This window comes from Xiphophorus hellerii, chromosome 3 (assembly GCF_003331165.1).
Source record: "Xiphophorus hellerii strain 12219 chromosome 3, Xiphophorus_hellerii-4.1, whole genome shotgun sequence".
NCBI lineage: Eukaryota > Metazoa > Chordata > Actinopteri > Cyprinodontiformes > Poeciliidae > Xiphophorus > Xiphophorus hellerii.
Window position 1 is genome coordinate 15,443,635 of NC_045674.1, and position 26,525 is coordinate 15,470,159.

The following is a 26,525-nucleotide window of genomic DNA, read 5'->3' on the forward strand; positions in this document are numbered from 1 at the left end:
TTGCTGGAGGGACAATTTTGTTTTAAGACTACACAATCAGGTATAAACCCACTCCCACAGAGGGTGAGTCATCAGGAAACACCTTAGGGAATATCGTCATCCTGCCTGAACATGAATTACATTCCATGTCTGAAACTGAACAATATGGAAACATTACATGACAGCAAATCACACCACTAATTTGATTAAAATTCAAGTATTCTTTTTTGATCCCAAAGGGAAATGAAATCTAATAATAACTTCCTGTTACAATTTTGTCTACCCTAGGATTAACATACCTAACACTTACATGTTTCAAATTGTTGCTTCTTTGGTATTTTCTGGAGAACATTGGTCTGCAAAGTGAAGCTTCAAGAGTAAAAACAAACATCAAAGGTGTGGAGGTTGTTACCAGAAGGAAATGGTAAGTGAAAAAAGGTTCTCCAGTGATCTCCAGTCACGTTCAGACCTAAACCATTGCACCAAAACATAAATTAGAAGGAGCTACTAGAGCACAAATCTTTCTGAAGTCCCTCCATATAAAGAATGTAGCGCAACTTATATAATAAAGTGAAATGCATTTTAATTTAACTTCTTACTTGAAGCTTAGAGGTAGAAGAAGCTGATTGGAAATCAAGATTTGAGATGATGCAAATCTGACAGACTCATTATTTGGCATGCTTCGTTACCGAAGGTAAAGGCTTCAGCAACACTTGAAGTGCTAGAAAACAAGTTTATTAGTTGAACATGTTTCAGCTTGTTGCCTTCACCAGGGACCTGTTAGATATGTCACAATTTAAAAAGAAACAAAGACAATAAAGTGAGCACAGTTTTTCCTTGAAGTGAAATGGAAGTTGCTTAAGTTGGTGCACAAAAAATTGCCTGAACAACTTTTAGGAATTACCTGCCATCTAGTGGAGAAAATTAGGTACAAAACATCTTGCTACCAAGGATTAATGCTTTTATTAACTAACATCTGAATTGCTTAGTTTCCACAAAGCCTGTTTGATGGCTCACATAGTAGAGTCAGACATTTTCCAACTTCTTAGAAAATAAATTAATATTAGGTTTTGCAAACAGAAGCTAATTTTATTGAACCACATAGCAAAAGATAAATTCAGCACAAGTGGCTAAAAAAACTGATTACTATTATTTTAAAAATAAAAACGAATATATTACATAGATCCATTACATAAAGAGCGGAATATTTCAAACATCTTGTAGTTTTGATGAACATAGCCTATATGTAATGAAAGCTACAATTTCTGTGTTACAGAAAGTTATAATAATTTTAATATATATATATTTTTTAATTATAGCATATAAATAGAAGCAATAGAATTATAGTGGAACCTTCCACAGGGATAACCACACCCTTAAGAGGACTGTCATGCAAAATCCATTCAAGAAATTAGGAGGGCTTCTAAAGTAGTGGACTGAAGCTGCAGTCAGTGCATCAAGAGTCGTCACCCTGAGATGAATCCCACCTGCAACCAGAAACAGAGCCAGGAATGTATCAGGAGTACTTTATGCTTCCTTCTGCTGATAAACTTTAAGGAGTTGCTGATTTCATTTTCCTGCAGGACTGGGCAACTGTCCATCCTGCAAAGGCTGACTTAATGATCTTGGTGTTCCTGTTTTCGGTTGACCTGAACTTCCCTGACCTGAACGCCATAGAGAACCTACAGACTATTGTCAAGAGGAATCTGAGAGACACCAGACCCAACATTGCAGACGACCTGGAGACAGCTGTCAAAGCAGCCTGGGCTTCCATCACACCTTTGCAAAACCACAGCCTTATCCTCTCTGTCGCACTGCATAATGAATAATAATTGATTGCATAGGAATGAACCTTATTTTCAGAAGACTGACATGTTGATTGAAAATATAATTGTTTAATGATACCATGTAATAGTCACATTATTTTTGAAACACTGAATTTTGGGGTTTTGTGACTCCAAAAGCCTAATCATGAACATTACAAAAACAAACAAGGGTTTGAAATATTTCACTCTATTTGTAATGAGCTTATCAAAATACGAGTTTCACTTTCTGAAATGAGTAACAAGAAACATTTAACTTTTTGATATTGCATTTTTTGAGCTGTAGGGCCTACTCAAAATGAAGCATTTCCACTGCACTTTATACCTTTATTTTGAAAATCCCAGCCCCACCGCTGTATGGTTCTACTGACAGAAAAAATGTCTTTATTTTTACAGCGTAGTTGTCTACGTTTTCTTTTGCATGTTTGGACACACCCGTAGCTAAACGCTAGGCTGTTTAAACCTTTGACCAAACATTTTCTTTGAACATGAGAAGTATTTGAGACATGCACAAACATGCCAAAGAAAGACGTTTTTCCTTTGTGTTAATATAATCTTTATTTATATTACTTCTTAAAGTGAAAACATTAGCACACAGTTCAACACCTCTTTATATTTCTTTCTGTTCTTTTTTGGGGGGGGGGGGGGGGGGCTTTCATTTTCATTGGCATGTATTTGACTGATTCATGCCAATGAAATCAGTCAAATTCAAATGCTGGGTAGTAAAGCTGACACCCCAATCAGCCCGATTTTCTCTAAAGAATGAACAGGGTTTCCTGTTAAGAGTTAATTATTTAAGCAAATCTAACAATTTCTTTAACTGATAGGTATTTTTACTTGCATAATCAAACAACTCAAAAGCCATTGCCCCTGAAAGACTGATTACTTCACTTTTTTATTTAACCTTTATTCTACCAGGATAAAAACACCCGTTGATATTAAAAACCTATTTTTCAAGTTAGTCCTGACCAAGACGCAGCAACAAACATAACAGAAATTTATACTGTTTCATCAGGTGTCTGTTTCCTTCTCCAAGTCTTGTGGCGCCATCTTCTGGCCAAAATAAAAATATTTAAACCACAAGATATTCATAAGAGTTTCCATTCCATAATAGCTGGAAAATGTAGAAACTGTAATCCAGGTTTTGGTTTAAAGCTTCCTGAGTTGTCTCTTTCAGTCTGTGCTGAGCAAAGAATCATCTGCACAGAAAACCTGAACAATTTTTTGCTTTCATGGTTCTCAAACTGGGGTAAAAGTTTCCCTGGTGGTATTTGGGCCACGTTTTGATATTATGTAAGTTATCTACAAGGTAAATAGAAATAGATAACTTGTAATGTTGAGTTTGTTAGAACAGATAGACAATGTGGAAAACTTCAAGAATATTTTACCAATATGTTAAAGCTGCTGGCTACATAGGATTTTTAGTTTACATTCCCACCTTCTGGGAATTACATCATCCACCTTCACATGGTGCAACTTGGTCAGTGAGGATGAACTGTTAATTCTATAGCAACAGAAGCATTGGCTTCCCTTTTCAACAACAAAAATAAAAATGGCAATATGATTAATGAAAATGATTGAAAAATAATGCAAAACAAACTAATAGCAATGTATTTATTTGCATTTTATGCTAACACTGTAGCAGATTTACTAAAAGAGGATGTACAGTATAACACTTTCAGGAATGCAAATGCTAGTTAAGCCATTTTGTTTTAATGTGACCATCAAATCTATGAATGCAGAGATCTATAGAGTCTTGGAGTAGGTGAGAAACTGACCTCTTTTCTGAAGTCTGACTTAAGGGGAACTTTCTATAAAGTTAACCGACTGTGACGACCTGTTTGAAATATGTGATCGAACAGGATCCCTTAACCAAATGCACAGCTTAAATAAATACAAACTTTTTGCCCATTTTTGTCTTTTACTTTTAACACACAACACAAGAATGAAAATGTTTGCAATTGTTTGTAGAATGGTTTGACATGTCTATCAGCATTGTAATACTTGGAAACGTAATATTTACAGAGAAGTTTCTTTGAGAACCCCTGCTGACATGTGCTGAACAATGTTCTTTCAGTTTAAAATGAATGAAAATTTCTTATTTTTAGCCATCTGGGTTAATCCAATTCTGTTTTTTTATATACAGCGCAAATTCACAAAAAATGTTGTCTTGTTATTAAATAATGGAGTTAAGTTCCATTTCTTATTGTAGTCAGTAAAAAGGTTTTCTGTCTAAGGAAACCCAGCAGGTTGCATCACGTCACTGACTTTGCACCAATTCCTCCCACTGGACAAGCATGTTGCAACATGGACATCCGACTGCATTGAGTCATGTGTTTTGCAATAATCCATCACTGAGAATGCATGTAGCGACAGTGGAGAAAACAAATCCCCTTTAATCGGACAGAGAGAAAAAAACTCTCCACCTGAACCTGCCTCATGGTGAACCGGAATCTGCTGAAATCAACTGGAGAATTAAGAAAACAGAGCAGACACTGACCCAGTATTTTCTATTTTAAAGAAAAAAAAAATCTTTCTTTCTCAGTATTGTGATAACCTATTCTGGATTTACATACCCGTCTTCCATCTTGCAGTGTTCTGACACAACACCCAGAAAAAGCTCCATGGTTTATATGCTCCTTGTTAAAACTCAAACATGTAAGGTTTTTATTGGCCTACTAGAACTTAAGTCTTTTGAGCCCTCAATAAGTAAATTCCTGCAGCTTAATAAAGAGCTGCCTCAGCTAAAGACTGGAGAAGGATTTATGTGTAAGATGAGTATCAGATGTGAACTTGTCAAAGCTCCAAGTTCTTTCAAAAGTATTTTTCAGCACTGGGAGAACTTCTCCATCCTAAAATGATAGCATGTGCCATTGCATAAAGCTACAGCAAGATGCAGGCAAAAAACCCAAAGTAAATAGAGCAATCAAGCAAACAGTAAATATTTTTCAAAGGTTACTTTTTAATGTGTCGCACAACTCAGAAAAATACTCTTAATCTCAATTCATAGGTCTTTTGTCAGCCCTTCACTTCTTGCCCTTCTTTTCGTGGTGCAAAGCGAAATGCTTTTCACAGGCGATTGTCAGTCCAGCGACGAAGGGAACAAATTCCTCAAAGTCCAGCTCATCGTCCTTGTTCTGGTCCAAATCCTTGATGATGCATGACACTGTGTCGGGGTTTTTCTGGGTCTGAAACAGAGTCAAGCAGAAAAGCAAGAAGTTACATGCATCCACTGATTCATCATATTGACGGATCTTAGCCCTCATTAGAGACAAAAGAGCCTTACTGTTAAGAAGTTGGGCAACTCATTCTCAATCAGCTTTTTCAGCTCCTTCTTGCTCAGGGTCGTTTTATTCCCACCTTCCTTGGCGTAACGGTGAAACACCGTGATCAGGGACTCCATGGATTTCTCCAACTCAGTCATGGCTGCAGCACAGAGATCTGAAAGGAGGTGGGAAAAGGAGTGGAGTCAAATTTCAGCTTTCTGAACTTATCTGCAGTCCTGTGTCAAAGAGTTCATTTCAAGCTCGAAAACACATTAATCAAACCCATTCTAGTAACTTTAAACTTTATTTAGCATGTCTTTAAAGTAGAGTGAGCATCTATATTTAATTTGGCTATAAAAGCGAGGTTGCAATCAGCTTTTAGTGCTTTCCCTAAAACCAACATACTTCAGTGAGGATGTGGGTGTTGGTTCAACTGGCACTCAAACCAAATTCCTCTGGACCGATATCATCTCTGGCACATAAAGTTAAACTTTCTTCCATTCGTTCCCCTTCTTTGTTTTATTTATTCAAGATTATTCAACAGAAAATTAAAGGTGAAAACTAGACAAACAACAAAAGCACTATAAACTGAGACTATTACTACTGTAAGTCTCTACATAAAAGTCTGAAACTACTGGAAGATAAAAGTACTGACATTTTTGTTTAAGTAATAGTAAAAACCTTACCAGATCGGGATGGAGCAGAAACGTTGCAGTGCAGAGTGCTTGAGGTTTGTGATAGTTTATACAGGGAGTTACAGTCATCCAGGAAACGCCTAACATGATGAGGGAGAGGGAGGGGATACCGGAGGCAGAGAATGGAAAAATTGTAGGAAGCACCATCCCTGTTCATGTTTTTCCACCCAAATGCAACAGCAGGAACGGAAACTTTAAAGTAACTGATATTTTAATTTAATATGTTATACAGAAAAGAAGGTTTTCTCTCTTTATAAGACCTCTGGAACATTTTCAACAATAGAACAGGCCACATAAAATGTGTTAATCATGCCTGAAGGGAAACAACTTTTACTCTGTTACCTGCATTGAATTATTCTTTCCCCTTTGAACTTCTTGGACCATAATCCTCTGTGTACTTTATTTTTTTTTATGTGATAGACCAACACACAGTTGGACATTTGAAGTCATGCTTTTACAATTTTCTTACAAATTAAAAATTGAGAAGTGTGACATGCATTTATGTTTTTCACCTTCATTCTGATTCAATAAAATAAAATCCAGTGAGACAAATAAGTCCTTGGTTCTTATTTGTTACGCCTAAGGTAACGAAATATAACTAGTTTTAAGAGTAAATCTTTGTAGCTGTAATTGAGATACAAGCACACGTAACACTTGTTATTTTAAGGTTCGCTCACTGGTTTTCATGTTAATATTTCAAACTAATCAAGTGAAAAGCTGGTGTTTTTCATTTTTTTATGGAGAAACCTCACATTCCTGTATCAACCCTGCTGATTAGACCAACACATTCCAAACTGAAAAAATGTTTGAATAAGAAAGTATTCAAAGACAGAAGATCTCTGACAGTGGGAAGGGCAGGAAACATGTGCAGAGTGGTCATTCATGCAGAAAAGTCTGCAGATTAAGACCAGACTCCTGCTACCTATCCTCTGTACGTCCCACCCAGCTCCACCCATATACCACAAAACCCAGTGACGGAAGAACACTCTCATCGTTTTTCACAATGTTTAATTACAAAATATGACAAAACAGCAGCTTGAGGTGCTGAGAAGTGAACAGAAAACCTGACGGGTTGTGTTAATCTCTTCATAGCCACCAGCACCTGGAAAAAGCAGATGAATGGAATGTAGAGAGCCGCTTTCAGATTTACTCTCGGGCCTTTCGTTTGACCTAGGTGCACTTTTAATATGTGTGAGAAAAACTGGGGAATTCCAAAAGAATCTACAGAGAATTATTTCTTGAATTATTTTTTCTGATTTAAATCTGCAAAAGTAAACATCAGCATCAGATCTATTTTAATTGGCTTCTTTTTTCAGATTCATTAGTTCTTCCTTTTGCTCTTGCTGGCAGACTTGGCAGGTGTTACAACAGGAACGGCTGCTTGGTAGAGGGCGGCAGATATCTTGTTGATGTAATACAAGGCAAACAGGGAGAATATCAAGCTAAAAATAGAAAAAGGGCACAAGATTAGGTGGTAACTGGTAAAAACATAATATAAAGAAGTAAAACAATTGAGCAGAAAGCCACTCACCAGGTGGTGACACAGACCCGATGCACTAAACCAGAGGCGAACAGTGCGAGAAACAGGCACAGCAGAACTGAAAGCAGAATAAAAGAGAAGTGAATTTTGATATAAATATTAAAATACATCATTTGTTATAGTTTGTTGTGAATACAGAGAAATACATTTTAAACTTAACTCTTATTCAAATGAAGTTGAAACATAGCAAAGCCACAAGTCACATTACGAAGAAAAAACATAAACCCAGTCCTGATTATGAGTCAAGCTTTAATTCTTTCATCACTTACTCTCTGGGAAAATCTTGGCTTGGAATCCCTTCCCAAACATCAGGTTTTCTAGATTGTTGAATGCCTGGAAATGACGTTAAGTTGAAACAGCCCCAAGGAATTTGTGCATTCATATGCTCCAAGAAACAGGAAGTAAGTTACAGAACCACTGTAAAAATCTGAAATTCACAAAAAGATGCATTTAAAACTTGCTTCCATCCTAAGGATACAGTGAGAGAGCAGATGAAAAGGACAGAGCCCAGGAACCCTCCCAGGATGGTGAGCCACTCTGTGGATCCCAGCTGTTTACTGAACATCTGCATCCCAGCAAAGACCAGCACAGAGAGCAGACTGGAGAGCACCAGAGAAGTGCCTGTGTTCACCGCTATAAAAGAAACACAACAGATTAGGAAATAACAGAACTCCAATTCAAACCTCATGCATAAAATGTGTTAAGTTTAGGAGGGGATGAGCCAAAATGTGGAACTTAGGTTTTGATATTATTGTGTGTCGTATCTCTGAGGATGAAGAACATCTGTTGACTGCAACACCTTTCATTGTGCACGTTCTACATTTAATTTCTCAGTGATCTTTGGTGGTATAGAGAAGTAACAACAAAAAAGTTACATAGATATATATTTTTTCTTTAAAAAAAAAGACTAAATATTTGGCTACGTCAGTTGTAAAAATATACATACACCTTTGCTATGCAACTGATCAACAAAAAATATGTAATTATTTCCCCCAATAATCACTATTGGGGAACATGATTACAGAGTGAAAACACTATCAAACTTCAATGGAGAGTAACGTATAATTAAATTACGCAATGAAAAGAAACAATGGTAATTTATTAATGCTTCATTCAGCTACAAATGGAGAGCTGTTCTCGTGAAATATAGGGGATAGATTAGTCTCAATTAAAGCACAGTATATGATAATTTATTTTAATGTATGTTTTCATCCTCCCTCAGTTGTTGACAAAAAACATAAAAGATAAAACAAACAGCAATGTAGCACAGGTTAAAATGAGATTTACATTATTACAACTTTATTAAAATGACTTCCACAAACTAGGAAATGTAATAAGCGAAAGAAAAATCCAATGAACCTACAATTACAATATTAAGAGAAGAAACAGTAAGGGGTACATTAACTGATAACAGTCCATAAAAAAAGACACATTTGCTACTTTTGTTACCTTGTAAAGGAAATATCAGGGCTCACAAGAGTTACATTCAGTGTAAAAAGACAGAAAATTCAGGGCAAGCCAGCAAAATTTGTATTTGTATCTACTTTGATTTATAATATATAGGAATCCCACATATTTTGATACCAAAATATATATATTTAAGACTCAAATTTTCAGAGCTCTATGTCTCGTTTTAGCTATTTTTTAAGTGTAAATACAAAAGTTCATTAGTAATGTATGTGCCTATAGTGACCACACTTTAAATAAGGATCCTCTAAAAGCAGACATAAATTGGTATAAGGTGGCTAGATGGATTGATTTAGACTACATGATATGTAAAAGTCTGGAATTACAAACATTAATACTCAGCTTTCAATTTTAATCCTTATTTAGACACACAAAATATCTAATTAAATCCCAAACTTTTCCCGACTTCTGCAGTCTGGAACTAAACATGGTATGTTTAGATCATACTATGACTGAACACCAAATCTAAATTTTATGAATAGAAAAATAGCTGCTAATTAGAAAGTTAAATGAACATTTGTATATTTTCAGACGCTATAGCCAAGTACATTTTAAAAAACAGTCGTCACAATAAAAATCAAATATATCGTTTCATTACATCGTCTGGGTAGCAGTTTAATTTTAATTTCACTGCTCGTTCTTACGCCACGTCAGTGTTCGCCCACAAACGTCTCCGACGTAGCAGCTAGCTTCAAGCAAGGATACAACTTTGTACAAACTAGCATTTGAACAAAGCTATTTCCTTTTACCACAACTCTGTATACACAAAGCAGCACAAACACACACCTTATTTCTTATGCAGAAACGTTGATTAATTCAAATAAACGCTGCGGGTTGTTCTATGAGCCATTTTAGTTAGCATAAAATATTAGCATTAGCTAGCTTTACTGTTGCAGCACCCACTATTTACAAACCTTTGAAAGACTGCACATCTACGAAACTATTTTGTCAATTAATATCAAATCAAAATACATACCCATGGCTACAAGTTAATTATAAATTCTTGAGATGAAAGAGGAGTGGGAAGATTTACTCTCGCAAAGCCAAATAATTTAACCGGCAATAGGAACTCAAATAATCCGGAATATAAAACAGGACGGACTTGTGGGCGGAGGACTGATTTTGGTCAAACTGCTTTATAACCTCATAACTATCACTCTAATCAAAGCTTACATTAGTCAATGGGTCCATGGCAGTTAAAGGGTTTTAGCATAATGCAGTATATCAACGGTGAAAAACTTACGCTTGATTTTTCATTACTTTTGATGCATTATAAAACATGGTATTTTTTGTTAGCTTTATTTCTATACAAGACAATTTAAAGTCCTAAATAAAAAAATAAAGGTGCATGAATACATCTTTCTATGGGTTTCAGAACAAAAATATTTAAACATTAAATTATCCAGTTACAGATTTTTTTTAAAAGGTTGAAAGTTTTGAGATTACGTATTCCCTCCAAGAAACATAATTTCAATGCATCAGACAGCAGCCTAATTTATTAAAGTCTTAGGCCATGGATGCCTTCCTTCTCCAACACATCTTCATCAAATCAATGGGCCGTTACTAGACCTCTGCAGAGCTGATGTGGGAATCCAGCCATTTGATTTAGTAGCGCTGGAGACAAAATGCATCTAAAAGCTGCAAGATGGTCGATCTCAATGACTGCACTTAGGCACCCCATCTCCGAGAAATCCTCTCAATACTCAAGTGTTGGTAAAATAATAATAATAAATAAACAGTATATTGAAAGCAGTTGTTTCCAATTTTATTCAAAATATACAAAATATGTACAAAAACAGCTCCTGTAATGTAATCTACTACAATTTGCTAAAAGCAGTGATTTCTAACATGAGTAGAATTCATTTTTATCAGACCATTATTCTTTACATCAATTATATATCATCTACTAACTGCAACTGTTCTTACACTGAAACTTGTCTATTCCCACGCTAATGTTACTTTTTCAATGTCACAAGCAATTTTTTATAAGGGTTTTTTCTTCAGTCCAACAACTGCTACAAACAGAAGGATCTCCACGAAGGCCGGTACGACACTGCAAACAAAGACAGGGACATCAATGTAAGGCAAGAGCACTGCAGAGCCACAGGGCTTGCATTCATTCAAAATTAGACTCAAAACTGAACCATTGGTTCACTACAACTCAGAGCCACACCAACCTGCAGCAGGCAAAGATCACCCAATAAGTCCAGCATTCCCACTTCTCAAACACAAAGAAGGACAAGGACACAGATGCACAGCAATGGGCAGCCAGTGCTTGGGGGAAACATTTGTCAGGGAAAAACTCTCCTTCAAACATACATCTGACACACTAACCTGCAAATGGCAAGGATCCACCAGTAGATGTCACAATTCCACTGCTCAAATAGAAAGAAAAGTAGAGCCACTGAGGCACTGGCATGGACTCCTGTTGCTATTGTAGACAAAACGTCAAACAGAAACAAGATGATAGTCATGGATTTTAACCTGTTCACAAAATGACTGAAAAATCTTTAAAGCTGTAATTGTTGTGCTTTATTTCTAATGAGATGCTTTACTTTATTGTATCCCTGCTGGTTCTAGATTAACCCACCAAGCCAATGAGTTTTACTGGACATAAAATTTTAAAAAGTCACTCATGATCTCAAGCTGTGGCAGGTTGAGGGTTGTTGAGAAAATAGAGCAACTAACAGAAGACACTTTAATAAAAAATATATTTACTTATGAGTATGAGTTTTAGACTACAATAAAGGTAAAAGTGGAGCCAACTATCAAAGTAAAGGATACAAAGAAGACTTTGGCTGGAGTTAAACATGGACACTCCTGAAAAGAAACCAGTCAGCTCTATTGCAAACAGACCAAGGGTGACTCCCAGCCCCACCAACAACCTAAAAAAAAGAGGAATATATTAAAAGATGTGTATTTAATTGTGTAAAATTTGTTTGTTTAACTTTTACTTACTTTTTGTCCTCAGTGTCATACTGCTCTTGGGTAAAATTCAAAGGTAAACAAGCTTTCACATTATTTTCCTGCAAGGAAAACATTAAAATAAAAGTAAGCTGAATTGACAAATTGTGCTTTAGTAATAATCTTGCTTTGTCTAAAAGCTAAATAAACATTTCTAAAAAGTAGTTAATACAATGGGGGGATTAAGTTAATGTGCCTCTGTATTTCAAACATTTCTCTCATACCGTTTTAAATTCCAACATAAAAGACATTTTGTGACAAGCTGCATTGTTTTTTATTCTCTACAGCTTAATTCTGCTTTGTTTGTTTGTTGTTGTTTTTTTTGCTTCAATTTACATTATTTTCATTTCTTTTTTATTGGATAGATGATTTACTGTAATGTGAAGTTTCTTATTGTTTTCATAAATTTTTTAAAACTATTTATTTCATTTTTTTTATTAAGGATGTTGGTCAATAGAAATACACACAATTTGATGTGGTTAATTCAGCTACTGTACGCAAAAAAATAGAAAAAATTGTTTCAGGGTGGTCTTAGGAGCTTGAGACAAGGTTAGAGTGTTGACTTGGACTGTACATTCACAATATCTCAAATCAATTAAGCATCACTGGGAAGTACTGGATAACTTAATCCACAGAGGCATCAGCTCACATGTTAAAGAATTTTAAGAATCTGCTGCCACATATCACAGTAGACATGTGATATGTCTACTATTAGCAAAAGGTCAGGGCTCTTTTGCTAGCAAAAGAGGGGCCAACACATTATTAGAAGAGTGGGTGTCATATTATGGATGGCCATTAATCGACGGTGGGACAAACTTCTTCCACTTCTGAGTATATTTATTAAGCAAAAAAGTGTTTTGCTCATTCGCTGAAAACCTTTAAAGGAGAATGTGGGTCTATGAACTTGTTTTGTAATGAAATCGAATGTATATAAACCAATCAAGCCAACAACATAACAGAACAGCATACACAAATTTTTAGTTACAAAAATACCTTGTCAATGCCAAAGGGAAATTAATTAATACTAGATAGTAGTATTTTATAGTTTAATAACATATTTAGCAGTTTTGTTTTGTTTTACTGGTAAAATACACATAATAGATCGTAAATAAAAACAACAACAACAAAAAGGTTTCTTACTAACCCTTGACCAAAAGATGGTGATAACGATGACAAGGTGAGCTATGAGGGTGAGAAACCGGGCAGGGACAAGACTGCTGACAGCCGACATACTAGCACTGTTGGCTTCACTTTCTAAAGACGTACAACAGCGAAGCAATAAATACGTACTAGCGCCCGAAAGCCAAAGCTCAAGTTACTAAACACTGGAATACCGTAAAGCTACATTAGCACACTGCTAAAATTTGTAGCTAACAATTAATGAGTGAGTAAATTATTAGTTTAAACTCTTGTGGTTCCACAAACAATAGCTATATTTGGTTTACATCTCGGAGATATGAAGTTCTGGTTACAATATCCTTCGTTTACGAAAGAAGCTAACTTAATTTTTTCGCGTGTTTGCTAAGCTGACGCTAACAACTGTTGCTACAACAACCACTTCATGTGTACGCTCGGTATTACTGACCGGACTTAAAACACATATTTAAACGTTCCGGTGTTCTGCGAAATTCTGTCCCCTAACCTCCCTAGACTCTGATCGATTTCTCGGTCAGATGACTCACATAATCATGTCAAAGCTGTAACTTTCAGTTTAATCGACACCTGCTGTTCAAAACATCAACAACAACAAAACTCTAAAATAAATACACTTGGTCTTGTGTGGGGTTCTTTTTACACATGGCTTCTGGCAAATCCAGTTCCAATGTAAAATATGTCACATAACTGGAAAAAAAATATATTTTAATTACTAATTTTTGATAGTGAATGTCAGTTTGGGCCGAAAATAATATGTTCGAGCAATTATGTTAAATACCTTAAAATATTTCTCAATTATTCTGATATTTAAGAAAACATAGTTTCTCTCTTTTCAAATTAGAAAAAAACTGCTTTTTGGATACCATTGGACAGGGATTAACCAATCATTTTGAGATTTAGGTCGCTCAATCATAACATCACAGACAACTATCCTTGAGAATTTGAAAACATTTGCTCTTTAATTGCCAAAGCTACCTGAAAGGAACCAAATATTTCAGCTGTTTGAAATGATCTGCAGCGCATCCATAACATGGGAAAAATTAATTTACCAGCAAGTCTTTAGCTGTTTTTCTTCCTGTCGTCACGAACAACAAATTCTGTATCTTTGGAAACATTTACTCTTTATTTTCAGTGTTGCGTTGGAGAAAAAATTCATTTGATATTTTGAACAACAAAATAAAAGGAATATTTTAATGTTCTTTATTGAATTGTATGATTCTGCTGCAGTTTGACACAGATTATTTGAAACTGCAATTTAAACTTTTATGGGTACATTTAACGATATTGATTATTGAAAAAGAACAATCATTAGTATCGTCGTGCATATTTTTAAATAAAGAATATATTTCTGATTTTATTATTCAGATTTCTCTGTATTACCTATACCGACTTATTTCTTTTGTTGAATTTGTGCCTCCACCTCTGTTATATGATAGTTGAAGCCAGAGCCCTTTTATGCTTCCAGCCCCCCATCTTTTTTTCTTTTTTCCCCCCCATTAGTCAGGCCAGTCCCTCCTCACAGACATACCGAGGGACTCGGCGTGTACAGCACAACATTGACGCTCCGTTAAAGGCCTGGACTGTGCATTACCGGCGGAGTAGCCAGGACAACCTGTCGGTGTTTTCTCCTGGAAAAACGGGTTGATTTTACCGCAGAGACGCTTTATTTCGAAGCAGGATGGCAGAAGCGGAGTTAGAAACCTTTACCTCAATCATGGACGCGCTAGTTCGCATCAGTGTGAGTGTGACGCTAATTTAATTAGCAATAGTAGCTACATGTGCAGTTTCATTACATATTACATAGGGCTTTAATACCCTTTCAAGCCTGTACTTTTAGTTTACCTCTCGAACAATTGAAAGGACCGAAAGGATACTGCATTGACGGAATGTGGGGCATTTCTCTTTTTGACACATTTCATTGCTTTTGTATCAAACCAAACGTAAAATCGCTGGTATTTTGTCAGAAACATGGTAACACTGGCAGAACGTTTAGAAAAATCCAAACCCAGCTGCCGGTTGGGTTGGTGTTTGATGGCTAGAATTTGCTGAATATGTTGGCAAGTAGCATAAAAGGCTCTGGGCCGCACACAGCGAGAAGGAAGAGATGATGCACGTTGTCATAGAAACGGGAAGCTGCGCTTTGTAGCTGCAGTAGCAGGAAAAAATGATACAACAGTGCCAGAGAACCGAAATTAACCATGCCTACTATTAGTAAGCAGTCTGTACATTCGTCGACCAAACAATTAACAGAAATTTTAACCCAATTTGCGGCTGGAAGATTAATTTACATGGTATCATTCCCATAAACTCTCAAAACATATATATTTTGCTCCAGAGCCAGCCCTAGGAAAAAATGAAGTAAAATTCATGAACTCAGGCCAGAAGGGAACATCCATAACAAGCTGGACTTCTGACAAACATTTCAAGACTGCCAATTTGCATAGAATGAGTTTAATTTGACTGAGAAAGTTGAAAATTTGAAGCCAATTTGAAATTCTAAGAATTCAGGAGCTGACTATATGTAGTCACGAAGAAAAAAATCCTCATAATTTGAAAATTAATAGTCATATTTTAGTGTCTATACATTTATTTCTCCTGCTTACTGTCTATGGAAATATTCAACGTCTTGACACTTGCTTCTCCATCAAACGGCCACCTTTCAGATAGCACGATTTGAATAAACAAACAATTGTGTTTTATAGATATTAGGTGCTTAATGTTGTCCCAGAAAAGGCAGACAATTATATCACATTCCTGCTGATCACAGCAATTTAACACAGCAAAACTCTGAACTGGGACCAACGTCTGTCATTTCAGACCAAAATCCTCTGACGTGGATAGAACCGAAGCAACAAAGCTCATTTGTGGGGATAAGTAACAACTCCTAAAAGCAAGAATTTGCCTGGAAGTGTAGTAAGGTTTTTACATACGTGCTTCTTTAGCACATGATAGTGCTAAAGGTGTTTGATGGTGTTTTTATAAAATAAAGCACCATCTACTTTCCCCATAAAGGAGCAAGAATATTGGGGCAGTTGTATTCAATCTGTCTACCATTTACTGCTACAGTTATTAAGATCTTCATAAGGATGGAGAAAGAAAATAGTGAATTATTCCACATTGCATTGTCTAAATGTCATCCTTCCTTTGTTATTATCTGTCCTCCTTTCTTTGTTGATTCCTTTCTTTCTTCATTGTGTCTTTCTATCATACATTCCTCCCTTGTGTCATTCATTCTTCCCTTCCTTTCCTTCTCTTGTTCTTCTGCTGTATCCGTCATTCTTTATTTCTTTGTGTCTTCAATTTCCTTTATTCTATTCATCCTTTCTCACATCTTACTCTGCTTCCTTTTTGTTCTTCTTTCTCTCCATTTTTTCTTCCTTTATGCCCTGCCTTTTTTCTTAGTTCTGTTTTTTTTATACATGTTTTTTGTTTCTGTCCTTCCATCTGTGTGTCCCTCCCTCTCTTGAAATATCTGCCATAAATTCCAAGTTAAGGAATACATGGTTATATACCTAGAAAGGTCTGGAATTGTGGGGCTTCTGGGGTTCTAGATAACCTACAATCTCCTTTCCTATTGCATGTGTTTGCATCCTCTACATGGTGTTCACAGTTTATTTGTGGCTTGACTCAGCCGTTTTTAAACCAGAACCTTTTCTCAGTGAACCTTTCCCATGCTCTTCTCTTTCCTTCCCTTCCCTTTCCAGTCCAACATGAAGAGTATGGAGCAGGAGTTGCATTGCCCAGTGTGCGAGGAGATGGTGAAGCAGCCCATTCTGCTCCCGTGCCAGCACAGCGTGTGTCTGCTGTGTGCGGCGGAGATGCTGGTGCAGAGAGGTTATCCTCCCCCGGATCTCCCTGCGGAGCCCATCTCACCAGCCTCCACGCCCAACGCTCGCTCTCCACGGCAAGCACGCCGACCCGTACCCAGGACCCCTGACCACCTGGAGCGGGTCTTCAGAACAGGTACAGGAGACCATTTCTTAATGTCTGTGTTTGTGTAGAGGATCTTAAAGAGTTTAGAAGGAAGCTTGACTCATGTAACCCAGCTATATCAGCATCTGAGTGAGGAGAGAGTGAAATGTTATGTAAAAATGCAGAGATGATGATGCATTATGATGTTTTGGTTGTTGTTCCACTGAACATTATACAGCTTTATTTATTCAACTCATGGTTTATTCATTCATTTTAGAAAAAAAAACACAGAGACTGCAATAAAGGATTTCCACTGTGAAAATGATCTAGTCCTATAATTCTGCAAGCTTGTCCTCCTCATAAACCGTCTCCCTTTCACGTTTCCTCTCTATATGTCTGTCTTTTTCTTTCATCTCCTGTACACCTGTTTTCCCTCTCCCAGTATGTGGGACATACCCAGGGAGAAGGCGGAGGGAAGCAGCCCCTGCCCCCATGCTGTTCCCCTGTCCTTCCTGTCAGCAGGACGTGGAGCTCGGGGACAGAGGACTCACTGACTGCTTCCGTAATCTCACTCTGGAGCGCATCGTCGAGAGGTTTGCATGCACAACAGCTTCAAAAACAGAACCTTGCAAAATAATTTATCCCTCTTTTACCTCATCACATCTTATCACATAGGAGCTGCACATTTCAATGTATCTTTGGGGTTCGATTTGGTGATAGTAAGACAATGGATAAATGTGAAAGGCAAATCATTTGCAGTTTCTAAATAGATATCAGTGGGAGCATCATTTTCTGTGATTATAGTAGAGCTAGAGTCTGAAAATGTGTGTATTTTCTTCCTACCAAAATAACTTATCTAAGTCAGATTGGATGGAGAACCTCTGTGAACATCAGACTTTAAGCTTTGGAACTTGCTCTCAATTAGTTTTAGATTTTGACTGATATTTGTGTGATTCTAACACACAAATATTATTGCATGAAACAATCAATTGTAATTCTAGACATTTGTTGATGGCTTACCTTTTGGAATCACCCTTTCCCCGTGATTACATTTTTTTTCTATCCCTCTGACAAGCTTACCTGTCTGTTGAGAATCATGCTGGCACTACCATGTGTCACAGTTAGTGATGCATATTTGCAATGTTTTTTTTGTTTTTTTTTAAAACATGCATGAGTTAAAATCTCACTTTTGCAGTGTCACCTCCATGTTTTACATGTCCTGGTAGATGCAGTGAGTCTATTTTCAGGTAAAGAACAGTGAACCATCAGATGTCCAAAGCCTGGAATGTTGTTTTCTAATCTAACTTTGCTTTAAGACTTTGTGCTGTGTTCCTTGGTCTTCATAATTGTGTTTGATCACTAATATTCTCCAGTATTTCTATGAAAAAGTATGCAGAAGTTTGTGGTTGCAATGTGAAAAAATATATGTGTATTTTTGAAAAGCACTAAAGGTTGTTGTTTTAACCTTAAACAACATTCATTAGCAACAAGGTAGGTCAATGAGCAACCAACTAAAGCAATACTGCTGTAGAAATGAGACGGGAAATCATTTGCTGGAAGGAGTTTAAATAATGAATTGCTCCTTTAGTCCTGATCAAAGGCTAAGCCAAAGAGCACTTTGCAGTGAAAGCTTAAAAACTGCAGTGCTCTGTGGGACAACAGACCATAAAACTGTCAGTTCTGCTATTGTTTGTAAACTTTTAGGCATAACTGTGAAGTAAAATGTTTTTTTAATACCCTTTTTATTTAATCAGGGTCATCAGCTTTTAGTTAGTTTGAATGAGAAGGTCATGGAGGTCAGCTGATTCGCAAGCAGCCGTTGGAGACTGCAGCTGCTCACCCCTCATCAAGCCACAAACTGATGCTGCATGTTTTACTGCATTAACATGGCAAGTGCTGTCGATGTATCCAGGTCAGCTAGTTAAAATAGTGGTTTGCCAAACGAAAAAGAAAGCAGGACACTCTCACATGAGCCCAGTCTTTCTCCAGTTGTGCTGATTTTTTCCTGGATTTTGTCATGACCTCATTGTTTGTGTTTAGGTACAGACACACAATAAGTCTGGGCAGCATAGCGATTATGTGTGGCTTCTGTAAGCCTCCCCAGTCTCTGGAGGCCACTAAAGGCTGTGCTGACTGCAAGTCAAACTTCTGCAATGAATGTTTCAAACTCTACCATCCCTGGGGAACTCCTAGAGCTCAGCACGAACACATTCTACCCACCAACAACTTCAGACCAAAGGTTCGTCTCTTGTTTTTTTTCAGTCCAGTTTGCAGTGGCTGCATTTCTCATGTCTGATGTGCTTTTGAACCCATTTTTGGATTCTAGGTTTTAACATGCACAGAGCACGAGCAGGAGAGGCTGCAGTGGTACTGCCGTAACTGTCAGCGGTTGCTGTGCCAGCTGTGTAAACTCCGTCGGGTCCATCATGGACACAAAGTTTTACCCATAGCACAAGCTTATCAGGCCCTCAAGGTGAGTGTATTTAGTCTTTGCCCTTGTTTAAGTTTTTTTTGTGTGTGTGTTAACATCTTGCCACTATCACAAGTTTTATTTTGGTTTTACAGGACAAGATTAGCAAGGAAGTCAACTTCATCCTGGCCAATCAGGAGACGATTCAGAGTCAGATCACTCAGCTGGAGGCTGCCATCAAGCAGATGGAGGTCTCACTTTAGCTCACCAGCTAAATTCTTTCAGAAATGTTCTTGATTTGTTAAAACCAACAACTACTCAACATTAAGCCATTGTTTATACCTCCCAAAACTGTCTCTACCTTAAATTTGCCTTAGGTTATCTTAATTTTCTGCCCTTTCAGCATAGATCTTTATTCTAACTGGAACTGTGACAAACAAGACTTAATAAGGATCGAGGTTTATTGTTGTCACCTTGCAAACTAAGCAGGACAGTAAGTGATGCTAGAATGCATGCCATCATGTACCTTAATGCACAAAAGAGATCTGTTGCACTCTGCCAGAAAATAACTGAACAATGGGCCCTGATTAGATCTTTTCATATGATAATGATCTAAAATATATAATCAAATCAGAAATCAGAAATAAAATCAGTCCTCCATGGCTCCTCAAGACAAAATTCATACAGAAAATCGGAATCCGAACTAAAGAGAACATAAGATAGTACAGAGGAGCCTGAACAGTCCAGAGAGACTGGTCGACGAGAACTCTCTCTATCTGCTTCCATACTGAATGATGTTATAGCAGAAGAGAAAGCCGCTAAAATGCAAATGGAAGTTATACAAATTATTAACAACGTCAATAAGCATGGAAGTTGCTGTATGTTTAGAAATAGCGAGCACAATGCCAACCAGTTTTCCTTTAGATGGAGTGCTTATGTACAAAGCCGTCTATGAGGAGGAAAGGTTTCTCTGATCTCGGTTAATCCTGTCCACTCATGGTACTGTTCCTGTGCTTCTCTGCAGGCTAACAGCACTGTGGCTCTGCACCAGCTGACTCACTGCATCCGAGAGCTTGGAACAGCCGTCGCCGAGCGTCAGGGGACTCTAGCCATCGCGTTGGAGGGATCCCGGAGCAGAAGAGAGGAGGCTCTGTCCGTTCAGGTCTTTGAGAAGCAGGGGCTGATGGAGCAGGCAGGTCTGATGGCATTCACCCACGAGCTGCTCAAAGAGACAGACGCTCCCTGCTTTGTGCAAGCCGCAAGAGTAACACACAGCAGGTAGCGCACATTTTTTTGGGTGAACCAGGAGCTCAGTGGAAGTTATTTGTTTGTTAATGTGGCTCTCTCTTTTTGTTTCTTTTCTGTTTTGTCTCTTAAGGCTGATTAAAGCCATAGAAAACCTGCAGTGTTTCTCTCTTGCTGCTGACACCTCCTTTAGACACTTTCACCTTGATGCATCCAAAGAAGTCAAGCTCATCAACAGCTTGCAATTCATCCAAGGTGGGCTCTCATCTATTTTGTTAAAAAAAAAAAAAAGAATCATCTGCCCCTAAAATTATATTAAAAAGGTGAAAAAGAGCAACATGATCTCAGTCTCTTTTCTCTCCTCAACAGCCCCCCAGGCTCCAGTCATCGACACTCAGAAAACGTTAGCTTATGACCAGCTGTTTTTATGCTGGCGCCTGCCTCAGGACTCGGCCCCGGCGTGGCACTTTTCTGTTGAATACCAGCGACGAGCAGGTGCCACGTGGGGCGGCATCAGCTCCCCAAACTCTTCGACACCATGGCTGCGTCTGAATGAAGTGAAGGGGACCAGCGCCGTGGTAGACCGGGTCCAGATGGACAGCGTGTACGTTCTCAGAGTGAGGGGCTGCAACAAGGCTGGGTTTGGAGACTACAGTGAAGAGGTTTACCTTCACACGCCGCCTGCACCAGGTTAGATGTGTACACAGGATCTGGTATTTGTTTACCAATAAGAACGTCTGCTAAGATGCTTGTTGGTTTTCTTTGTTTCTGATTTTTGCAGGTTCCAAACTTAAATCCTGATAAGTGCAGTTGCATCTGTCATTCATTTATTTATTTTTACTTAAAAATGAGTAAAAACTGAAATCTTAGTTCAGAAAAATGTTGACATTATATTAAACTTTGTGCAACAACCGTGTGGATTAGAGGCTGATGTATTTTGATTCCCACAAAAATGTTTTAGACTGTTGCCATGCTTCACTTACCTGACTAACCCTTGATATTTTCTTTTCTCTCATCCCTTGATTTCTTCCATCCTACTTTTTTAGTTTCTGCACAAAGACTTCTTTATTTGCTCTGCATTCCAGTGTCATCCCCGCCATAACATCTCTGCTTCTGTCTCTCATGCTGCAGGTCTGTCTTGATCCACTTTCAAATATCTGTTTCTGCTTAAGAGATTTTTTCTCTTGATATATTCATCACTTCGTTAAACATTTACTCCTTCATTTTATATTTTGAAACATTATACACAGAGTCAGTGTTGGCTTTATTCCTGTTGTTTTCTAGCAGTTTTTCTCATTTTCCAAATCAAATATGTGCTTTTCTCCTGATCTTTTTTTCCCCAGTTACTTGTAATTAATACTTTTCATAGTTTGTTTGAAGTCTTACTTGTTTAGCTTACTTTTTCTTTCTTTTTACCTTCCCTTTTTTCCTGATTCACCTCTTTTTTCCTGTCTGTCCAGTTTTGAGTTTTTCCTTGGACTCTCGTTGGGGTTTACATGCTGACCGTTTGGCGCTAGGTAAAGGCCAGACCTATGCCCGGAGTGTGCCTGGCCTCTCCCTTCTCCAAGCCGCCGACCGCACTCTCACCTCTTGTCACTTAACCTCTGACCTCCTTGTGGCCGACTTGGCCGTCACTCATGGCAGACACTACTGGGCGTGCTCTGTGGAGCCTGGGTCCTACTTGGTGAAGGTGAAAAAGATGTCTCGAGTGTGATTTCATGTCAGGTTAAATGTGTAAATTTATCATATTTTGTCAGACCTCTTTGTGATATCTTTCTTCTCTCATTTTCAGGTAGGCGTTGGACAGGAGACTAAATTACAAGAGTGGTTCCATCTCCCTCAGGACATGGCGAGCCCACGGTAAATGTTTCATTTTTACCATATCCACATCGCTGTCTGTAAAATGCAGTCACTTAACTCATGCATGATAATCAGATTGAAATCTGTCAAATTAAATGCATAATTTTAAAGTTGAAGGAAATCCTACAGTTTTAATACACTCCTTTCATGTTGAAATTGGAAAAATATGGTGTGTATTTGTACTTAGCCTCAGTGAGTCAAAAAAATTATGGAGCCATTTTTTGGGCTACGCAACTACCAGCTTTGCCCATTCTCCTGTGCTTAAGGTCAGTCAGATCAAGAGGTTACCCAGAAGTTGTACTCAAATAAGAAAAACACTACTTTAGTATATTTTTATGCAAGTAAAACTAAAAAGTAGCTGCACAAAGACTTAGTAGCACAAAATTTCTTAAGGAAGAGTAAAAATGTATTTGGTAAAATTGCTACTTAAGTACTGAGTAACTGATAACAACATCTGGCTTAATATTTTACAATAATGTCATCATTGTGCTTTAGCTCCATCCGTCTTTTCCATCCTGACCAAGATCCTGTCTGCTGTGTTCTTTAGTCTTCATAATGATGTTTGTTCATTATTGTTCTCTTACAACACTCTGAGGTCTTCATAGAACATGTGAATTGTATCTAGACACATTTGGACTCTTTTTTTGTAAGCTGATCATCTTTGATTGTAATTGGTTACGAATAAATTAAACTTCATTCACAGATATTGAAAAAAAAGACCAATTGTTTTACAAATCAAAACAATTAATTTTCTTCTGCTTCACAAATATGCTCTACTTTCTATTAGTCTATCACATAAACTCTCAGTCAGATTTGTTGCATTGTAGATGCCAAACCCGACAGACCATTTCCATACTAAAATGAAGCATTTATTTATTTAAGTTCTCCTGGCCACTAGATGGCAGCACATAGACATAGACAGAACTTCTGTCACAGAAGTTCTTTGTTTACTGATCCTTCCATGGAAAAGTTCCATGAGTAACTGAGTGTGGAAAAGTATAAAACTTTGACATTAAAATGTATAGGAACTGTAGAGGAGTAGACAGCCAATAACTCTGCTTCCTCATCTACTTTTAGCTGTTCTCAGAACCAAACAAAGGTCTCAGTTATAGTAACATATGTGTGATGGTTTTTTCATGTTTTCTTTTTTATGTGGAGGATGTGTATATGCGCATTCTAAAAAGAGAACAACTACATTGATCTGTATTTTAAAAGGACTAAAAAAGTGATATTGTAGCTAAGTTTGATCAATCTCCCAATTCTTCGTACTTCTCCCTCGCTCATCCTGATGGCGTCCTCTCCTCTACCAGTTGTGATCCAGACAGTGGCCATGACAGCGATGCAGAAGACGGCCAGGACTCCCCTCCCTTCTGCTTCCTCACCGTGGGCATGGGTAAGATCCTACTCCCCAAAGGACACGTTCCCTCTCACAGCCAGAGCGAGAGCCACAGCCAGGCAGCATTGCACTCTCAAAGCAGCAACTATAGCAACAAGCCTCACTCCCACACTGCTCCCCTACCTCCACGACTTGGAGTCTGTCTGGACTGTGACAAAGGCCAGGTTGCCTTCTATGATGCCCACTCCCTGCGTATGCTGTGGGAGGGGCACGTGGATTGCTCTTCTCCAGTTTGTCCAGCTTTTTGTTTCATAGGCGGAGGAGCGCTACAGCTGCAAGACCTCGTAGCCAACCGGAGCATCGAGGAGCCTCCGCCACGCAGGGTAACCATTGAAACACGAGTAAAAAAATTCAAGTAAATAAACAGTGCTTGGTGCAAGTCATTAAAACTCAGTTTGTCCAACTTGTAGAGCTAAAAACAATCTAATCTATCTGGTCAAATATGGTTATGTCCTGTGAGTTAACATACAGTCATCATGAGCATGAATGTCAGAAGCCCCTGCTCTAAAACTGACACCTTCAGTCGCAACTGAAATTTTCCAAGAACTGTTCAACACTGTTTTTTTTTAGCAGGACTGGTGTTAGAATGGATAATAGTGTTCTATACATAGAGCTTCAGCATTGTCTTCTCATTCTAGCCTGCAAAAAAAATTATCTAACTAAATCAATAAAACAGCAAACTTGATGACATTCATGCCCTTCATGATATGTGTTAACTTACCTTGTAACTTCCATCCCTGCAAATATATGGAAAATGGTATTTCAGTGCAATTTGTGAAGTAGACAATAAATATCTGATGTTCTCTTACCTTTACACTTAAAAAACACAATTTATCTCTTTTGCTTCTTGTTTCCTAAACGGACAAAAATATCTAATGGACATTGTGGTTGAAGTGGTGTTAGACTATGCAGAAATCTGTTAACAGGGTGAGTCAGACCCCTTTATCATACTTTAAAACTCTCTCACAGAAAAATACAGCTTGCTCTCTGTTATTTCGTCCCAGACTCAAGGGACAGCAAAAGTTGCATATAAGTGTAACTTAGCTTCCTTATGCAGATATTTGACTGTCACCTTGTGAAGACACCTGATATGCTGTATGTCTAATTTTCTACCTTTGTTTTTTACCCAGCTTAAGAAACGGTTAATGTGAATTCACCAGGATTAGATAAATGTGAATATTAGGAGTTGCCTCTGCCAGAAGCACACGTGTCAGTATCTGAAAAAGCACCTTTTTTCTCTTTGTTTTTGCATTTCAAAAGAACTTGTGAAGTCGCATAATAATGCTCACGGCTGCCTTTGTGTTTTCAGATTTCCACAGAAATCAAAGTGAAGGATGCTCTAAATGAGTGATGTTCTCTTTATACTGCTTGACTTTTAAACATATGAAAATACTTTGGATTTTTGATTTTTCACAAACTTGTTGATTGTTCAGCTTGGAACTATGAGTCATTTGCACATACATAATAATGATTACACATTTAAAGTATAATATCAAGGGGCTTAACCAGCTAAAGACTTCAGTTTTTTTTACTTTCATTAATTAAAATGTATTTGTTTTCTCTGTATTAAATTACTTATTTGATTACAAAAATAATCTAATGGTATGTTTGGTCAATGAGCAAGTTTTTTTTTTTCCTGCAATATTTTAATTCTCTTTTAAACTGACTGGCTCAGACTGTATTTTAATGATCAATATGGGTGTAAGATGGATGCATGTGAGCTCTGGCTTTAACTTTGATAGTCTTCATGAACCCCGTCTCCTTCCGCTGAAAGAGATACTATTCCAATAAAATTATGTATACAGATTGGAGCGGATTATGTGTTTATCGTACAGATGTATTGCACATCTCTCACTTTGAATAGTGTGTTGTTGTGGTTTTGAAGGTTTTATATCTGGTGTGGTTGCTTTGTGGTGCAATTTCAGCTCTCTTTGTTTTAGGCATTTTTAAAATTAATTTTAGGTGTCTTTCTTTACACATACTTTTTTCTTCTTTTCGATTTACATTGCCGATATTTTTGTCTCAATTAACTACTTTATTTTGGAAATTTTGTTTCATTACAATATTTTGTAAGTCTTGTAATAACTCTATGGCTCTGCGTCAGTGTGGTCCTTTAACATCTTGTCAGTCTACATCAGGGCTCTCAAACTGCTATCCTTAAAGGCCAGAGTCCTGCAACTTTTAGATTTGTCCCTTTTCTTATGTGCTACTCGCTGCTAATGTTAGCCATGTGTGCTGAAGTAGAGAGACATCTAAAATTTGCAGGTCTCCGTCAGTCGAGAACTGCAGTTTGAGACTGGAGTTTCAATTTGTTGTATTTTGTCTTTTTCTTTGATGTATATTTCTGTCTCCCATGTTTCTCTTGGATCCTCATGAATCTGTCCACACGTGTTCTTCTGTTTTGAATGGATCACCTATTGTTGTATGCCAGCACAGCACTTGAATGGCTTTAGATTGTAGCATTCAGAATTTTAAAATTGCCTTGCTGGCAGATTGCTTCCATGTTGTTATGAGAAAAACAATAAAAGACTGAAAACTGCAACACAATGTCAATATTTTCAAGATGAGTAAAGCCATAGCCATCAATAAATTACTTATCTTCCTTGCCCCTGTGCTAAGGTGTGTGCACAGATGTAAGTCATAAATCCTTTTCTGAGAAATATCCATAATATATTTCATCAAAAAATCTCTGTGTTCATTTAGTTTCTGTCCTCAGTGCCCTCTTGCTTATCAAACATTTTATATAGATAAGATAAAAACTTTATTGTTCATAGAAATAGAAATTTGGTTTACATATTCGGTCACATGCCTCC

The 26,525-nt window shown here is 37.5% G+C and overlaps 4 protein-coding genes across 6 annotated transcripts; 1 reads left to right on the forward strand and 3 right to left on the reverse strand.

The window, feature by feature from the left end:
- Positions 1-4,744: 4,744 nt before the first annotated feature.
- s100a10b (S100 calcium binding protein A10b) lies at positions 4,745-5,935 on the reverse strand. Its single transcript, XM_032558129.1, has 3 exons — positions 5,755-5,935; positions 5,089-5,243; positions 4,745-4,990 (listed from the first exon to the last, which is right to left on the reverse strand). Exons 1-3 carry the CDS (start codon positions 5,918-5,920, stop codon positions 4,829-4,831), a joined length of 483 nt encoding a protein of 160 aa, XP_032414020.1. The 5' UTR covers positions 5,921-5,935; the 3' UTR covers positions 4,745-4,828.
- Positions 5,936-6,754: 819 nt separating this feature from the next.
- krtcap2 (keratinocyte associated protein 2) lies at positions 6,755-9,885 on the reverse strand. Its single transcript, XM_032558133.1, has 5 exons — positions 9,747-9,885; positions 7,782-7,936; positions 7,573-7,636; positions 7,295-7,361; positions 6,755-7,205 (listed from the first exon to the last, which is right to left on the reverse strand). Exons 1-5 carry the CDS (start codon positions 9,748-9,750, stop codon positions 7,085-7,087), a joined length of 411 nt encoding a protein of 136 aa, XP_032414024.1. The 5' UTR covers positions 9,751-9,885; the 3' UTR covers positions 6,755-7,084.
- A 628-nt stretch (positions 9,886-10,513) lies between these two features.
- On the reverse strand, positions 10,514-13,316 carry tmem107l (transmembrane protein 107 like). 3 transcript variants are annotated; one of them, XM_032558132.1, is made up of 5 exons: positions 12,879-13,316; positions 11,729-11,796; positions 11,555-11,655; positions 10,948-11,044; positions 10,514-10,823 (listed from the first exon to the last, which is right to left on the reverse strand). In XM_032558132.1, the coding sequence occupies exons 1-5, from the start codon at positions 12,963-12,965 to the stop codon at positions 10,754-10,756; spliced, it is 423 nt and encodes a 140-aa protein (XP_032414023.1). In that variant the 5' UTR covers positions 12,966-13,316; the 3' UTR covers positions 10,514-10,753. The 3 variants fall into 3 exon arrangements, 2 of the variants coding, with proteins under 2 accessions (XP_032414023.1, XP_032414022.1); XM_032558131.1 differs by lacking the exon at positions 10,948-11,044 and adding an exon at positions 11,105-11,201; XR_004338683.1 differs by having other exon boundaries at positions 10,759-10,823; positions 10,948-11,201.
- Positions 13,317-14,379: 1,063 nt separating this feature from the next.
- trim46a (tripartite motif containing 46a) lies at positions 14,380-26,254 on the forward strand. Its single transcript, XM_032559374.1, has 12 exons — positions 14,380-14,627; positions 16,594-16,852; positions 17,244-17,394; positions 18,842-19,040; positions 19,128-19,274; positions 19,367-19,462; positions 20,236-20,489; positions 20,590-20,711; positions 20,826-21,146; positions 21,917-22,146; positions 22,249-22,316; positions 23,627-26,254. The coding sequence occupies exons 1-12, from the start codon at positions 14,568-14,570 to the stop codon at positions 24,069-24,071; spliced, it is 2,352 nt and encodes a 783-aa protein (XP_032415265.1). The 5' UTR covers positions 14,380-14,567; the 3' UTR covers positions 24,072-26,254.
- The last annotated feature ends 271 nt before the right edge of the window (positions 26,255-26,525 follow it).